General features: G+C 52.0%; 1 protein-coding gene across 2 annotated transcripts in view; it reads right to left on the reverse strand.

Annotated features, from left to right (window-relative positions):
* Positions 1 to 14590, reverse strand: part of Grik3 (glutamate ionotropic receptor kainate type subunit 3) — a 214825-nt gene extending 200235 nt beyond the window's left edge. For both annotated transcript variants that reach the window (XM_034502711.2, XM_034502712.2), the window contains exon 1: positions 14196 to 14590. In XM_034502711.2, the coding sequence (XP_034358602.1) occupies positions 14196 to 14310 (115 nt within the window). In that variant the 5' untranslated portion in view covers positions 14311 to 14590. The remainder of the gene's footprint in view (positions 1 to 14195) is intronic.
* Positions 14591 to 18383: the final 3793 nt, after the last annotated feature.

Here is an 18383-nt window from a genome sequence, read left to right on the forward strand (position 1 = left end):
AAGAAGAAAACACACCTCTAAGCTGAAAGGGGAGTTTACAGGAGGCTTGGGCAGTTCTCAGGCTCTCTGTCCAGTCTCAGCAGCAAAACAGCTCACAGGAAAACCTGCCCTTTGCCTGATGAGCCAGGCTTTTAGACCATCTTCCCTCCCCAGCCCCAGGGAGATTGATGCTTGAACTGACGGATCACTCCAATGTATTTGGTAGATAAAGAAATTGATTATTCCATAAATCATGTCTCCATGAAAAAGGGGTCAATTTTTAAAAAAAGAAAATATTATAAATCTGTCCAAACCCCTGTGAGGGAAAGTGTGTAGCCATTTCAATTTAATTGTCTGAGAGCTGCTTTGCTGGAGCTCCAAAAAGAAAAGATATGGAAATGAATGAGACTCCAGCTAGAGGTTCCTATGCCCTTAAGAAAGGCCAGGTCATACCCTGACCCCGAGAGTTTTATTTACCCTGCAGTAGGAAGAATGCAGATAAACTAGAAGTAACGGAGATTCCATCCCTCAGACACTCAAAAAATGGATCCTGGGGGTTTGGGAGAGGGCTCAGCAGGTAATGTGTTGGTTGCATAAGCATGAAGACTGGAGTTCAGATGCCCAGTACCAATGTAAAAGGTAGGTATGGCTACGAACATCTGTAACTCCAGTGCTGAGAGGTAGAGACAGCAGCCCCAGGGCCGGACTGTCTAGTCAAAATAACACGCTCCAGGTTCAAGGAGGAACACCAACCTCAAGATCTAAATGGAGAAACAACCAAGGAGGACATCCAAACACTCTTGCATAGGTTAGCGCGCTCTCTTTCTCTCTCTCTCTCTCTCTCTCTCTCTCTCTCTCTCTCTCTCTCTCTCTCTTTCTCTCCACACACATATACACATACAATGCCAATCTCTTTCCATCTATAAAAATGAGATAGAATTCTGTCTAGGGAAAGGAAAAAAATGAATCCTTTAGAGAACCAGAGGGGCTGGAGGGGGATGGAGGGTGCCAGAGGAAGGGGCATGAGAATTCCTGGCAAAAAAACAAACTGAAAAAAAATATCTGGAAGGGGCAAGGGAATCTGGGAGGGCAGAAGCAAAGAGGATCTGAGAAAGATGAACTTCCTTCCCATGTCCACAGTGTAACATGTAGCCCAGCTCTGAGCCTCTCTGAGCTTCATTACTTCTCCCAGAATATAGAGAAACAAGGAAGCTCCAAGCACAGGGCTTTGATGTAGGCTGTATACGCCTCAGTGTGAGGGACCACGTTGTTATCAGTACCTGGATCTCCCATGAAGACCCTGAAATGCTCCCTACCCCAGGATGCAGCTGCACCCCACCCCAGCAGTTGCCTGTCTATGCTCTTCCACACGGAGTGGGCGCTCCACTAATGTTTGGTGAATCAGTGAGTCAGCCCAGAATCCATGTGAAAAGGACAGGAAATAAACACAAAATTACAAACAGCATTAAAATAGCCACATTTCCAAAGCAGGTTTTTTTTTCCCCTTCTGCTTTCTTAAGGGAAGAAAATAAAAATCCCTGATCCCTTGATGCTGACATTTTTCAAGCCAGAGTCTCCAAAGCAGCCATAACTAAGGCTGCCATCCACTCTCACAGTGCATATTCTAGATCTTTCTATCTGCTGTAAGTTTCTGGGGCCATCTTGCCTCTGATGTCCCAGGAGCCCAAATGGCAAGTCCTCTGTTATTCCGACATGTGTGGTCTTCTTTGCTCTTTAGGTTCTAATGCAAATGCTCCCAGCTAATTTTTGGTCTCCTGGTGATGGACAAGTCCTCCACCTCTCTCACATCTTCTTGTCTAGGATTGGCCTCTGTGGTACCCACCCGTCACCAGGCTTCTCTGACACATCCAGGTGATGATGCACCTGGAGCAGGAAGAGACTCTTTGAGAGAACGCCGCAAAGCTGGGACACACTGGTTTCCCATCACCCAAATGAATAGTAATTTTATTTATTAGCAGAAAATAAGGTTCTATTACAGGTGTGCAGGGCTCCACAGCTCAGGAAACAATAACACAGAAAACACGTTTAAGAAATCACATTTAGCAGGATAAAACTGCATTACAGAAGCCCACTTACCAAATGCAATGTGAAAGATGATGCCGGCAGGCCGAGCAGAGACTCGTGGTATCAGGTGTAATATCTGACAGGCAGATGTTCATGCATTTTGTCATCTGCTCCCGCTCCCTAGCAGACATGCCATACATGGCGCCAAAGATTTAAGAACAGTTTGTGTTGGAGGGGAAACGGGGAGAAATTCTACCCAGAGGCTGCATCTTCCTTAACCGTAAGTTATTGGACTCTAACAAAATTCCCAGTGTCCCCTCACCAGCTGTGGGCTTCTTAAAGACAGCTGTCCTGTATGGGACTAGCAGATCTCTAGGGAACCTGCACCAGAAGGCAGAAGACCTACTAAGTGCGACCTTAGCCATACCAGGACTAGAAAGAGGAGCCCTAGAGCTTAGTGTCCTAGCCTAGAAGCAGGCTGCTCTCCGTGGTGCTGAACAAAGTGAGTCCAGGGCGACCCTCCAAACAGGGCTGTTATCTGGGAGGAGCTTTATCAACACATACAGACCCAATCTGTATTCTCTCTCTGTGCAGAGGTCGGTACTAGAGGTCGATGCTTCAGCCTTGTTTTCAACACAGTTCACCAAGAAGCACAGAACAGGTCACTCCTCCTGTTCTCAGTATCCTTATCTGTGGCATCCCAACTTTTGCCGTGCCTCCACTGGTGGTCAGGTTCTTCCACGGACCCTGACAGCATCAAACACTATCACCTAGTCTCCTCTCATATTAAAAAAAGGACTTTCCAGATTCAGTTAGAAGACCCAGGCTCTACTTCTCTTAAAAGAAGTCAGGGACTCAGTCTCCCTGATGGAGGCTTCACCAACCCTCGCTCCCCAGGGATCAGCTGTAATTCAGTTTAACCTGAGAGTTCCCCCATATTTTATTTACTGATTCGATGTTACGAGACATCTAAAATAGACGGCTGTCACCTCTATTAAACTGGAGGAAAAATGGCCTTGTCAGCAACAGGCTCTTGCTGCTCACCGAGTATCGCCTGTTTCTCTACAGAAGGACATGAGAAAATGAGAGAGCCTAGCTCTAGAATGGGACTGTTCCCCTCTGCTATGTCTGTGAAGGGCATGGGGGGGAGTTATGTCATGAACTCATATCACTCACAGCTATACCATGATGGCAGGCAGGTCATCTAGACACTCAAGAAGGGAGACCATCACCAAAGTCCTGTTTCCCTAGTGATCAGGGAAGACTGCCGTCATTCTTTGGACTTTGGACAAGGAACATCTGCCAAGCCTTTGCTTGGTAAGCTGGCTCTACACAAGCAAACTCCCTTGGGACATCTCTGGCAAGTATGCAGTACATGCACACACACACACTCACACTCAAAGCTTTCAAAGAGAATGATGCACATCCCGAGTCTCCAGGGTGACAGCTAACCTCCATGTTACACCTCAGCTGTCAGTCTGCTGTCTACACATCCCAGCAGGACCCAGAGAGGTGGTAAAGAGGGGAGACTGGCAGAGGGGCAAGTGGCTCGGCTGTAACTCTGCCTGACAGCTGCCCTGAGTGATCAGCCTGTTAAGGACCAGAAGACCCAAGTTCATATCCTTAGAGCAGTTCCCAAGAGAGAAGCAGAGATGCCGAAGAGCAAGTGGGAAGCAGAGAGGTGAGGTCAGAAAGGCAGAGGGGTCGTGACTGCACCCTCTCTTCTGGAAATGGACAGCTGTGTCTCTCTCAAGGGAAGAGCCATCAGGATATGAATCAGAAAATGGATGGGATGTCTATCTTATCCTGGGATTGGAAAGGAAGTATTCACTGACCCCCAGCCACTCCGGTATAACCCAGTAGACTGGACGGTGAAGGTCTTGATGATATAAAAGAGACCAACCTTAGTGTTGGGAGAAAACCAGAGGTTGTTCCTTAAATCCTCAGGGACGAGACAGGAAAGGAGCTGAACTGAATGACAAGGCAGTTAGGTGGCCTTCTGTCCACATGACCATCATCATGGATGGATCCATTTGCTCAGCCAGTGTTTACTCATCCTCTATGATGGGCCAAGCACAAACTGTGCTGAATGCATGTACAGCAGAGAGTGCCCCATGTCCGCCCTGTGCTTACTAACTCTGCAGTGATTGAGAACAATGCAGTGAGCACTCTACCCAGGGCAGTGAAAGGAGGCTCTGGGGACTTGCAGAAGGAAGTGGAGGTCAAGAAAGGCTTCCTGGAGGAAGAGACATGTTGGCAGAGAGGTGAGTATGCATAAAAGTTGGCCAGATAGAAAATCAGGGCAGACTTCAGGGGTGAGAGTGGAGAAGCAGAGCATCCTGGGAGGCCTCAAACATTTGCTAGAGAAGAAGAGAAGATGTGAGGTGGGGATGAGCCATGCCTGAGTCCAGAGACTTTGGCCACTGCCAGGCACTGGTGTCAGCCACATCCTGCAGCAAAACAGACATGGCTGGAGAAAGAAAGGGAAGGCCTGTCCATCCCAGGCTCTGATGGCATACTTTAGGCAGTCCCTAAAGCTTTACTGCTCTGAACAGGGGTCCCTAGCTCCAGCCCACAGGCACTGCATCTCTAAAGACCCCGGGAAGGAAGCCACGGAGGAAGGGGATGGTGACGCTTTCTGAAATGGGAGTTGTGGGAACAGGCCTGGGTGGTCCACCAACAATGAACAAGAAAAAACTACAGAAAGACTCAAAGGTATGAGATAAATGACAGGCCCTGTCTTGAGGATGAGAGAGGTTATGGTCTGGTAGTGGGTTCTGTGGTAAGATCTCAGGAACTGGATGCGGTGGCCCATACCTTTGATCTGGAGGCAGAGGCAGGTGGATCTCTATGAGTTCAAGATCAGTTTGGGCTGTATGGTAAGACCCTGTATCAAAAGAAAAAAAAAAAAAACATGATCTCAGGAGATCAACAGTGTGGTATAATAGCAGCTCAAGAGAAATGGTTGCTTAAATGCCTGAAATAACAGGGAGTTGCATTGTTAGAGGCCAGAGAGGTGGATCTGATTTCAATCCTATCGATTTCAATAAACAATCGGCATTAGGGCAGACTTGTGCTGGTGGAGCTAGGCATCTTCGGGACAAAGAAAATCCTTTATATTTGTCAGAGCGGGATGGGGAGCAGCCGAAACCTCAGTTGGTTTCAGGGTGACCTGACAGCAAGAGCAGTTACTGAATACCTACATGGGGGAATTCTAAGCCCTGTAACTCACCCAGTCCTTACCAGATGCGGGGAGATAGGTGCGGTCACTGTGAATAGCACTGAGATATGTAACCATTTGCCCAAGATCACACAGGTAGGAATTCACAAAGATGGGCTTTAAAGTTAGTCTGTTGGATTCAAGAACCTGTAAACTTATCCTCAATAGAAAAAGTTTATGTTGTCCTTGTTGTTTTGGCGTGTGTGTGTGTGTGTGTGTGTGTGTGTGTGTGTGTGTGTACACGCACAAGTGTGCCAGGCCAGCTGGTTCTCACAACATCCTCTGATGTGAAGGTTACTGTTCCCGTTCCCCAGGTGAGGGGATCTAGACTGTGAGAAGTGAATCATCCAAAGTCTTACAGGCAGGCAGGGATTTTAAACATAGGTAGCTGGATGTTTGAGTCCATGTTCCCATGATAGGTGTCCCATTGCCTCCTCAGAACTGCAGGCAGATGTGCTACAGCCTCTGAGGGAGGGACATCTGCAGCCAACACTGCACTAAAGACTGGGTAGGACCTAAAAGCAGCAAGCTCCCTGAGACGGGAGACAGGCTATGGTATTCAGGTGGGGGTGGGCTACAGGAAATCCTCCACCATGTTGTGGCATGATTTCTCAAAGGGTAACATCCAAGGCGGGCATGATGGCTCTCCATCATCCTAGCACTCCAGAAGCTGAGGCAGAAGGATAGAAGAGAATTTGAGGCCAGGTCAGCCTGTACTATGAAGTGAGACATCGACTCAAAACAAGGAACAAAGCAAACAAGCAAAGCAGGTGGTGAGAGGAAGAGTGGGGAGGGGGAGGGGAAGGAGAAGGTAAAGGAGAGGGAAAGGGGAGGGAGGGAAGGCACAGATCTCAGGTCAGTAGCAATCACTTTAGCAAGTCCATAGGCCTCACCCCTGACCCGTTAAGTGAGAGCCTTCTGGGGCCTGAGGTCCTGGTAGTCTGTGTTTGAAAGAGTTCTCTGTGGTTCTGAAGGATGTTAAAACTGGAGAACCCAAAGCCCAGAATGACCCCTGGAGTTCTCTGCAGCCTGATTCTTCCCTGTAGACAGGAAATGGGATGCTTGGAGCCCTGGGAAGTCTTTGGCTTTCGGCTCCCGCTTTTCCGCCCAATTGGGCAGCTCTTAGGAATAGCGCATTCAGTTCTGCAAAGCAGAGGCGGGAGGCTTTGCAGAGGTCCCCGGCGTGGCCATATTTAAAGAGCTCGTTCCTGCAGTTTTTCTGAGAACTCTATAAAACCCCTTCCAGCAGCCTGTCTTGAATAGCAGGAGACTTAATTGTCTCCTATGGACTGGAACCCTCTTGACACAAACAGGAATCTCGGCACTTCGTTCCTTTTCTCTCTGCCGTCCTTAACCACCGTTCAGTACAGCACCAAAGAATCTGGAGTAGAGGCTTGACACGCCTCCCCCCCCCCCCCCCCCCAGTTCTGCTAGGTTCATTATCTCCTATCCTCACATCACCATGAGGACTCACTCCCCCAGCTTTTGCCTTCACTATCTGGCATCTCCCCAAAGAGCCAGCAACGTCTGTCCTTCTGACCCAGCCACAGACCATCTCCCATCCCTATTTAAGAAGGGCTGGCTGACCAGAATTCCTCAGACTAATCCCTCAAGAGCATCCCACCACCATCCCCTGGGTCTTCTCAGCTCTGAACGAGGGCTTTTAAAAAAGCATTTCAATTAAATCGCTGCAAATGCAAACGCAGCGCCCCAGGCTGCAGGTGTGTGATAAATAATGGTCCAGGAAGTGTCCTAAGAAGGGCTCCTCTCTTGCCCTTGTAATTGGCACAGCCGCTGGACTTCTTCATTCCACGTTAGGGCACATCGCTATGTGCGCAGTGAGCGAAACACATAGGGAGCCTCATGGAACATAAGCTCCAGGGTGAACACAAAGCCCAGAGCGTGAGCTTCAGAGCTACGTCTGATGGCAGAGACACGGCCTCCACCGCGGGGGAACCTTCCTCCTCCTTCTCGGTTATTAAACGTTAGGCTCAGGACAAAGAGATTCACACACGTTATCACCTTTAATCCACACGGCAGCCCTGTGAAGGCGGTACAGTAAGGCTCAGCCATACATAATGTTTGTAGGTCAGAAAGAACAGACTAGACGCTTACTACATGTTAAGACTTCTATCTCAACTAAAGAGGAAATAAAGGCTCAGAGGGGAAGTGACTCAGCCCGGGTCTTGCAGCAAGCACACACGAGTAGATTCACACTGAAACGCCAATCAGCTTCATCTCACCAAACCCAGACACACCATTATTTGGAGGTGCCAAGGAAAAAAAAAAAATCCGTAAGTAAACTCAGACATGGCATATGAGGCCCACGCTGCCTTCTATGTGGAAAACATAAAGAAAAAAAAAAACTAGTTTATTATCCATAGAATACATCATTATGAAACATCCACTTTGGTAGTGATGTGGGAGAGGTGGCTGTGGCCAACCTTGGGCAGAGCCTTCTCTGAAGCAGATGGCAGAGTCACAAGGATGAGAGAAAGCCCAAATCCATCCCAGCGCCTAACCGTTGTCAAGGTCAATAACACCAGCAAACACGTATATAAAGGTCAAAAGAAGAGCCAGGAACTTGTGCTGGGACTGAGCTATGAGGAGAAGAAAATGCCAGCAGGAGGGACAGCCTGGACTCCGGAGGTAATTCCAAAGAAATAGAAAAAAGTCAGCTGGGGGAAGGGTGGCACAGAGGGCTTTGAGGCCTTGCTGCTGCTGTGAAATGTGTTAAAAGGGAAGGCCAACAAAATCAAACTGCCTGTTGCCCTCAACTCAGGTTCCCTGGCCCCTCCTCCAGTCTCACCTCTCCAAGCCCCATTGGTTAGGATTGTGTCTAGCAACTAAGCATCTCTAAATCCAAGAACTGTGGAACCTGAAGCTCACCCAGGAGAAGGGGGAAGAGTCCAGATTTAAGGAGGCTCTCATTGTTGCATCACTGAGGCAAGCTCAAAGTCCTCATCTTCTGGGAGCTTCCTTAAATCCTGGCACCTGGGAGCTTCACCGGGCTCCAGGCTCTGAACTGGTCTCTGTCTACAAGAATAATAGCAAAGACATAATGTTGATTGTTGGACTGACTTCCGCCTTTTGAAAAGACATCACAATTATCTGACTCCTAGAGACAGGCATTCTATATTCTCCTCCCACCCCCTGCAGACAGGGAAGCTGGACAATGATAGTGTGGGGACCCCTCTGTCGGAGCCAATCCTAAATATGTCACTGCCACAGTAAGTGACACAGCTCCTCCATTCACTAGCAGAGTGGCAGTTGCTGACAGCAACCACTATGCCCTGAGTGTTGCCCACCAATCTCGGTTCAAACCAGATAGGCTCCATTTAGAAGATGGGCATGTGACTCGTGCTTAAAAATAGAACAACATAAAAACTATCAGTAGCCTGGAAAGGACGATGGAGAGGGGCAGGGATGAGACGGGGTAGGAAATGGGAGGTGAGGCAGGGGAGAAAGAACAAAGACAGCCCATCCACCACATATCTTCCTTTGCCAGCTCAGGGGTGACAGAGGCTGGAGGTGAGATACACACGGGGCCCTCAGGGCTCAAAGCTTTGACAATGTCTTTGAAGCTATCCTGGGAAACTCCTGGGATTTCTGTGAGTAGACTGGCCTCAACCACAGAAGAATCCGGCCTTTAACTGGGGCTTGGATTAAAGCTCTGGACAGTCAAAAGGCCAAAGCCAGGTGGAGTACAGAAAAACCTGAGTGTGTATCTTCCTAGACATCCACTCATTTTCACAGTAGTCTATATATGGCTCAACAGCAAGGGGAGCCTGATCCTGCATAGATCACTGATGAGGCTAAACAAGGCACAGAAACCATCCCAGGCCAGCCAGAGCCCCAGAACCACCCAGCAAGACCTTGTTCAGCTTCCAGAACCACGGGCAACAGGGCCTGCATTTAGCCCCTGTATAAATTATTGCTATCGACCAACTACACCACCATCTCTGAGCACCAGGTTATCTGACTGCAGTTCAAGTCCTGTGTCTACCAAGAACTAGCTGCTGTTTCTGGGCGCGCGAGTCCACTGAGCTTAGTTTCTTTGTCTGCAAAATGGGGAGCGGTACCAGCAGCAGATTGTAGAGGCTCAACCAGATAATAGAGAAAATGCTGCAGCCACATTTATTGAGCACTTACTATCTCTGTGCTACTTGTCATTGTTTGGAAAGCACTCCAAACAGCTTGGCAGCTATTAAGTGCTCAATAAACTATGGCCATGGTATTGTTGCTGCTTTATTATTTTGATTATGCTCCAGACTCAGTGGGGCCCCAGGCAGGAGACTCGGTGGCCTTCTGAGCACAGACACACTGCCCTCTGCTGCTGCTGCTGAGAAATCAGCACCTAGAAGCAAAACACTCCAGTCCGAGGCCAAAGCCAAGGCACTGGCTCTGTCTGGCCCTCTGGGGGATTCTATATTCTCGGGGCTCCTACCCCACCTCTCTAGCCTCTGGATGACACACAGAATCTTCTGGTTGCAGACTCCAGAGATGGACCTTATTCTTGGATGTCAGTTCTCTTTTGCTAGGCATATCATGGGGACCTCCATCCCCTACCCACTCTTACATGACCCAGTGAAGTATCAGAGCTCAGATGCCTCTGGCAGGTCCTGAGCAAGGATGACTAGAGAGGGGATGAGAGGATAGGGAGGCCTTGCCTCTCAAGCATCAGAATCAGCTAGCCACAAAGCACAAATCTCTCCTTCCCAAGCCTGCAGCTTCCCTTCCTTAGGCCTTGCCCCCTGAGGAGGGGTAGTTCTAATGCCTGCAAGATCACCTGGACCTTTTGTCTCTGCAGGATACTCTACTTCCCAATGCTAGAACACTGTGCCTGTGTGATCATTGGGGCCCTGAAGAGGCTCACAGTTGGGGTGTCACAGAAGATGCTCAAGGGAGCCAGGCACTCCTGCATTTTCTGTAAGGTGAGGAGCTGAGAGCAACCCCTTTAAAACAGCACTATGGGCTAGACTTCTAGACTCAACCCACCCTGCGCAGCCACAGGGAGATGCCCATGACCTTGGAAAAGCTTAGCCCAGCCTGGTTCACCCCAACCCCACCCCTCTCACAAACCTAAAAACCCCAGGACGCCAAAAGACGTTAGGCGCAGTGCGAGCATGGAAGGGGAAATTAAACTCCAGCTGGAGAAGTGGAAGCCTGAGGCTGACAGGAGCAGCTGGGCTGAAAAGTGAAACAGAAATTCCTCAAGTTAAAGCTCTCTAAGGCCCCTCGGGCCACTCCCAGGTTTTGTCTGAAGCTATTTACTTCTAGGGGGGAAAAACCCTATTGATCTTCATTCAGCCGCTGTCTGTTCCTACAAGGCGCAATGTCTCCGCATGTCGCCAGTCAAGAGAATTCCTCATTGTTTTACACGCAGTGACTCTCAAACTCAGGAGACGAGTGTTTGGGACAATTTGGATGATCAGATCACAGGAGGGGAACATGGGAGGGGGTTCCATTGCCCCAAGAAGGGCTGCTGGACCCCTGTACATTTTAGATACTGCTTAGCTCTGCCCTGACTGTGGAGGCTCCGAGAACGCAGAGCTGGGCGCGCCCTTTCCTCCCACCCCCTTACACCTGCTTTATGTCTCTGCAGTCATTTGGCTTTGAATCCCCCCACTGGCTGGCCAGAGATCAAGACCAGCCTCTGAGCGCCTCATCAGGAAAAAGACTCTCCAGGTTTTTCCAGCCGCTGTCATCACTGCCTGGTTCCCTTTTCAGATCCCAAGCAGCCCCCAAACCTACCGTATGTCTGTAGTTCTAGGAAAGATATATAAGCAGAAAACCTACATTGATGATAACCGTTTCCTGGCAGTCTGTTCTAAAGGGAACTTGACACCACAGTTAGAATGTCAACCAAACTGTGTAGGTTTGGGGAAACTGAGCACCAAGGTGGGAAGAAGAATAGAATTTTATCAAAGTGATCTAGTTCACTGAGAGCAGAAAGAACAGGAAATCCAAGCCTCTGGCCTCTATGTCCATCACCCTTCCTCTTCAGCTTGTAGATTATGAACCTATAAATCCAAGTCCCCAATGAAAGGTCACTAAGTTTCATTTGGCTGAGAAGACCCAGAGTCTAACTGCTTATCCTAAGTTAAGACCTGGATCCATCCAAACAACAATAATGATGACAATAATAGTAAAATGCAGAACAATGTGCCTCACGAGCCTTCAATGGCAGCCCTTGATAATCACACACAGAATGCATCTTCCACATATTCATATAAAATAATCAATGATCATTTTTTCCCGCAGACTACAATCCAATTACTCTCTCTCTCCCTCACTCTCCTTTGTTACTTGCAAACCATCCAAGCAATCAATGCCTTGACCTCTCCCTCTGATAGACACAATTACAAAAAGACAGAGCAGTGCAATTCATCTATTCAAGACAGATTGTTTGAACACTCTGTCACACTGCTGAGCTATCCATCTCCTTGTCTAAGAGGGAATTTCAGCCCCCAAAAGAGGCACAAAGAGAAGGGGCGGGGAACACACTCCCCAGGCCCGAGAGCCCATCTTGCACCTGCAGGTAAACCCTCTCTGGTCCTGTGCTCAGCAACGACGCCTGGCTGCTGGAGAAGGGATTCGGGCTCCAAGCTCCAGCAGCTCCAGCAGAAGCACCCAGCATGCTTCAGAGAAACTCAGCTTCCAGGGCCTCGATCCCTGCAGCCGCAGCCAAGAGACCTCAGATCCCAGAGATGGGAATAGAGAGACTAAATCCAGTCTAGCCAAGGCAGTATCTCTGGCTTGCAGTATGTCCTCCTTACCCCACCTCCTCCCTCGATCTTTGCTTCCTGCTCCCCGTGCTCTACCTCCAGCTGAGGTTCAACTCCAATCTCTAGAAGGACAGAAGCTAAGCTCCCCAGGCAGCTCCAAAGAAGCCCAGAGGCCTCAGATCCTTCCCATCCTCCACCCAAAGCTGGCCCTGCTCCAGTAGTCACGTTTGGCATCAGTACAGCACCCCAGTCCTCGGGCTGGGAGTCAAATAGGGCAGGGCTCTTGGATATAAATGGCCTGGGCCAACACGCTAATTAATCCTAAGGCTTAATATGAAGAAGATTAGAAAAGAGGGGGCTCTGCCATCTCTAATTGCACTATTACACTGTGACTCAAGAAAGGGACACAGGTTTGGAATGTGTTCTTCCTCCGGGCAATGAGACCTCTATGTACTGTCTCAGTGACAAGGGCAGGTGAGGACCACTTACTCTGCCGATTTGTAGCCCATACCTCTGAGGCTGTGGTTTAACCTGTTCCTGTCTCACTAGGCCTCCAAAGACTTTTATTCCTGAAACTGGGCTAGGAACATACCCATCCCATGCTCTGGAGGTGGAAGACCAAGGAAGACAGGCCTGCAAAGCATGGTGGTGGTGGTGGTGGACACAGCACCCTTCGAGGTTCCCTTTCTATCTCAAGGACACTCTACCATGAAGGTCCCCATAAATCACAAGGACTGAGAGAGGAAATTAAAAAAAAAAAAAAAAGAAAAAGAAAAGAAAAAACAGCAGTGGCCCACTACTAAACAGTTAGCTAGAATGGTGACCAAGCCAGTGTTGGGGCAGTAATAGAGATAGGAAACATTCTTGGCACCCCAGAGAAACCTGGACTTCAAAGGGTTAAACTTGACTATGAGGGCTGTCCCCAGATTCCCCCCCAGGTGCCTCTCCTCTGCCTCAGGGTGTTTTGCTTGCCCATCGTATTGTAGGCATGCACTAGAAGACTTCAACATCTGCAGATCTGAGGATCGTTTTCTGCCCCCATTCTGAAGCTGAGTTCAAGAGGACGTGGCTCCTGGGAGAGTGAGCGAGAGGACTGCCTCCTAGGAAAAACCTCAAGTACATATAAGCAAGCCTGGCTCGAGTTCCCTACATCCTCATCACACCGTGGACCACCCAAAGTCCGCTCTTTCAGAAGCAAAGACGGCTCCTGGAAGAGAGCCGCGGAGGAGGAGGAAGGTGGCCCTGTCTGGGTAGAGCTCGGTTGGCTGCGCACCAGATGTTAGTATCTGGCGAACCCGAGCTGCCCAGGTCTCCGGCCTGGTGCGGGCAGCCCGCGGTAACGGAGGCTCCTGGGTAGCCCAGCCTGGCTCAGCCCTGCATAGTGAGTGGGCTAGAGACTCGCGTGGGCTCTCGCCCAGCCCTGAGCGCTGCCGCGAAGGGTGCCTCCGGCGGCCACAACAAAGTTAAAAGCTCAGAGTAAGAAATCTGCAGCGGTAAGAGAAGCGGAGAAGCCAGAGCCCCAAAAAAGCCGCGCGCAGACCGCCAGTCGCCGCCAGCTGCGGAGGGATTTCGGCTAACTTTAAAAGCCACTCGCAACCCTCGGCCGCCGTCCCTGGCTGCGCTGGGCTACCTCCTGCGCTTCCTTTTCCCAGCCTCCGTTACTCCTCGTCGAAAGAGGCCTGGGCCTGGGGGACCCGCTCTAGCGACAAGCAGGGGACTGCCCCTCTCCTGCCCCGCGCTTTGGCCAGCTAGGGGCAAGGAAATACGCCATCCTAGTCTGGCAAATCCACTCTCTGTACCCCCTGCCCGTGACTGTCCCCAAGCTCCAGAGAGGTACCCGTGGGGGGAGAGAAGTTGGCGCCTTCCCCGGGGCTCCCACTCTGCGCAGAAGCCAGTACCAGAACTAGGTCTGCGGCCATCCTTGCTGACAGTCGCGGCGAAATTCCCCCGAGGCGATGGCTTAGGGCTAGAACCTTCGCCACACTCCGCCGCGTCGCCTTCCCCGGAGCATACCCAGGTCCCCTCGCCACCGCGGCCCGGTTGTCTCTTCCTTGTAAGTAAGGCCCCACGACCCGGGTTTTGGAACTTTGTCCTCCCCGCCAAGAGCTCCCAGCAGACACCCGAGCCCTGCAGCCTAGAGGGAGGTTGGGACAATCTTTCGGATCATTTCAGAGCACCAATACCCCCCAATTCCCGTCCCCACCCGAATGCGCAGAGACCCCCGGCTCTAGGGGAGCCCTTACCGATCCGGATGACGTGGGGCATCCCGCGCGAGTCTGGGATCCAGAAGGCGCACACGAGGAACCCGGCCCAATATTCCCAAACCAGACTCCGGAGGCGCCGCCAGGGAGCGGTCATCGTTGGGCGCCACCGAGCGTGCCCGGGGCGCGGCCGTGGCGGGCTCCCTGGGGCGGCAGCTCTAGGCGCGGGCGCGCAGCAGCCCCCGAGGCGCCGCCTGGCCCAGCCGCCCGGCTCCCGAGCGCCTCTGCGAGTGGGGGGCGCCCCGCGGCGCTGCGCACATCTTACTGGGGGGCCGCCCCGCCGGCGCCCGCCCCGCCTCGGCTGCCGCCCACGGGCCGCCCGCGAGCGAAGGCTCCTGGGCTCCGCCCGGGCTCCGCTCGGACTCGGCTGCGGCGTCTCCGGCTCGCGTCGGCTCGGCTCCCGCGCGGGCTTCCCACCTGCCCCGGCTGCCGGGCGGGCTTGCACGCGTCTCCGGCCGCTCCTCCTCCAGCCGCCGCCGATGCTATCGCCCGGGCTCGCACAAAGCCCCGGAGTGGAGTTGCACGCGCGCACACACTCCCTCCCAGCCCCCTCCCCCGCGCCCTGCCTCCCGCCTCCCGCGCCGCCCGCCGCCCGCGCTCCCTCCGCGTACTCCCCCGCGCACACACGCTTCCCACTCACACTCGCCCGGGTGCACACTCGCGCGCTCACACCTGCGCAGGGGGCGGGGAAGGGGACCCTGGACCGGATTTGGGAGGAGGGACACCGGGAGGATGGAGACTCTCCTCCGCAGCTCAGACGTCCCCATCTGCCCTGCCGCCCCCAGGGCAAGGCACGGAGCCGGGGAGCCAAGCGTAGAGCGGCGGAGCTGGCACCGGGAGACGGGAGACGGCGGCAGCCCAGCGGCCCGACCAGCTGGAAGAGACGCGCCCGCCGGGAGCTGCGAGACCGAGAGCCTGCCGTCTGCGGAGCCTCGCCTTTCAGCTCCCACGCGGCCGACGCTGGCTGGACGGCGGCGGCAGGAGACTGAGCTGTTTTTCACTCTTGATCTCCAGCCCATGGGAAAGCAGGGATGGCCCTGGGCTTGGAGGTTTGGGGAATGGGGGTAGGAGTAGTATTCAGAGAACTGTAGGTGCTGGACTAGGGGGTGCGGAGCTTCAGGAACTAACCGGGAGGGAGAGACCAGGCCAGACCCTCTGCGTGGAAGGTAGGACTTGACCACGCACCATCATCAGTAGGAGGACTGCTGAGAAAAAAGCCTTCGCTTCCGAGGGCCGCTCGAGTTGGAGCCCGCTGGTTTCTCAGTCCTCTTCCGCAACTATGCGGGAGGAACTGGAGCCCCCTCCCGGACTCCTCCTGAGAAACAATACAGAGAAACTGATTTTCCATGGGACAGGGTAGGGTACACAGAGGAGAAAGCCCAAAGGGTTAAAAAGAAATGTTGTTTATTACCAATAATAAATTTTTTTTCAAGTGGCGCTGGGTGTCGGGGGGAAGAGAAGGGCTGTGGAGCGAGGCAGGAGCAGGAGGCTGCGAATTACGCAGCTAGGCGAGTTTAATGACCTTTTTGACAGAGACAAAGCGGTACCGATACAGTAGATAAATAAACGGATCTGTCACCGGGCAGCGGCTAGGCTGTGTGCGAATTTATTTTTCTCATTTAAATAATTTGATCTATTCAATCATTTCCAATCTCTCCCATTTGCCAGCTGCCTGGTAAGAGCATGGCCCCCTACATCTGAAGAGCAAATCTTTAATTTTCCTACAAATAGATAATGTGTTGCGCTCCAAACAGGCCTGTTAATTTTGCCGTCTTTTCTTTCCCGCCCTATGTGGGCGCAGGGCTTCCAGGCATTGTGTGGTATTGCGAATACGGCAGTGTAGCCAATTAGCAATTAGGAAAGGGCTCCTTCCCATCTGAACTTGTACCAGTGGCCTTAGGAGCAAAGAGTTCCTGGGCTCTGCCCAAGAAAAGAGGGGCGTGTGTACCTCGTCCCCCTCATCTTGGTGATTAGCTTTTATACAGAGGTCTCCGAATTTGCCATACTTGGGCCTTCTCTGTAGCGAGAATGGCTCGTTCCCCAATCGGCCTCCGGCAAGTGTTGCCCAAAGAAACAGGCAAAGACGTACAGATCGCAGCTTCAGGATCCGAAGTTGCCACCTCTCCATAGGGAGTAGAGATCTTACAAGATAGGCCCTCAAGGACCTAGTAAGAAGGCATGCAGAAGAGGGGAGCCAAGGACCCCTAGGACACAGCTGAGAGCCTCTCCATTGGAGACACACCCTGGCAACGCATTGCCTGCCCTCAGATTCCACAGCTTGGTTGGTTGGTTCCTGGAACCAAAAGGACCTGGCTGTTTTTTGAAGGAAGATAATCCTATGTCCTGACAGAGAAAGAGGGAAAGGGCTGAGGAGAGCAGCTACCCGGTGCCTAAGGCTGACTAGCTCTAAAGGTGGCCTGTTCTGAAGGTTGAACCCCGCCCCTACACCCCGCCCCCACCTGAGTGGGCTGGATACAGAGGACAAATGGCTTGTCAGAAAACTGAAGAAGCAGAAAGGTAGAGGTGTGGCCAGAGGGAGGAACACTTCTGAGGCCAACTGGAGGAAGAGCCCTGAAGGATGGGAAAGATGAGCAGGCGCCCTAAAAGCTAGCTGAGGTGGTATCACAGTAGTGAATGGATGAAGGAGATCTGAGCTCTTCCAAAGGTGAGAGTACGGCTCTGTCCTCAGAGCCCCCCTCACCAGCACCCCCAGGAAACAGACACCCAGCCAGCTGCATCCCCCAAGCAGTGAGTCTCCCTAGCCAAGGATGGAGGCTGGTCTCAGGCTCCCTTTAAGTTTCAGTGGGCATAGCCTCTTAGCTGCAGTGACTGTATGGCTCAGGCAGGGCTGACAGCCCCTCTTGGAACCCTGGGGTAGCTCTGGGTAGAAGTTGCTATCCCCAGCCTAGGGCCTGTCACTTGTTCTTGACCCAACTGCTAGTCACTGTATATGATGCTAGGGCATCTCCAAACCGACAGCAGCCACATCCCTTTCAGCCATGGGGGAAGGGTGGGATACACACACACACACACACACACACACACACACACACCAGCCTCGATGATAGCCATGACTCTCGTGATTACTGTACATTTTCTGTGTTCCAGGAAAGGTACTCACAACCTTATCTGTCACTTTATCCAGTCCTCCCCATGACACACCGTGAGAGTCTTTTGTTATTTTTCCACTTTACAGATGAAGAACCTAAGCTTAGGAAGTCCAAAGACATACACAGCTAGCTTCCTTCTTCCTTCCCTCCCTCCCTTTTTTTCTCCCTCCTTTCTTCCCTCCACTAATATTTATTAGGCGTTACTGTTTGCCAGGCTGGGTTCTCACACAGACCCAGCAGGCTGTTAAGTTGACAGTATTGCCCCTGTGGTGTCCAACACCACCTGGGCTGAGCGGAAACAGCTCTATCACCCACCCCCCAGCAGAAACCCCTGTAGCTTCTGGCTGCCTGAGGACGACTGAAAGCAGAGTAGGATGGGGTCCTTAACCAGAGTAAAACTGAGCCCCCACTCCCTCCCCCAAATCTGAAGAGAGCTCTGCAGTCCTCAGGAGCCTCTTCAGGCCACCCAAAAGCCAGCAGATAGCAGAATTGGCAAGATCTCAATCCCCCTCTCTGGAGATTGGGAGCCGCCAATCCTGGCTTTTGGAATTGTTGGTAAACAAGCCTACCCACCAGCCAGGCCTCGGCTTCGCGCTCCCCCATGAGGCAGCCAGCACTGGATTTATGAGGCCTCCAAACCTCATTCAGACTAATGCGGCTTTTCATTCCCAAATAAAAGGGGCCGCTGTCTGAAAGGACAAGTGCTCCCGAATTTCATTAACATCCCCTAAAACGGCTGAGCTGGCCCAAGCCACTGCCAGCTAGATTCATGTCTCCCACTGGCTCACAGGTGGGGGTGTGGATAAGGCTTGGAAGGAGGGGGTGATGCTGTGGGGGGGCCCCAAGCCCCCAGCTCCTCCCTTTACTCCCTACTTCTGTGGTTAAGGAGGGGAGGCCCCAGGGGTGGCCAGGGTAGCTCAGTTGGATGAGTCCCCTGTGTGCGTGTTTTGTTTAGACTGATCCACTCGGCTCTCAGTCCCTACACAATCACTGTGAGTGATGAGGCCCTGGGCTCGAGTTACTGAGATTCATGACTCCGCTTCCCCGGGAAGCCACTGAG

The sequence above is a fragment of the Arvicanthis niloticus genome, chromosome 5 (genome assembly GCF_011762505.2).
Source record: "Arvicanthis niloticus isolate mArvNil1 chromosome 5, mArvNil1.pat.X, whole genome shotgun sequence".
In the NCBI taxonomy this organism is placed as follows: Eukaryota; Metazoa; Chordata; class Mammalia; order Rodentia; family Muridae; genus Arvicanthis; species Arvicanthis niloticus.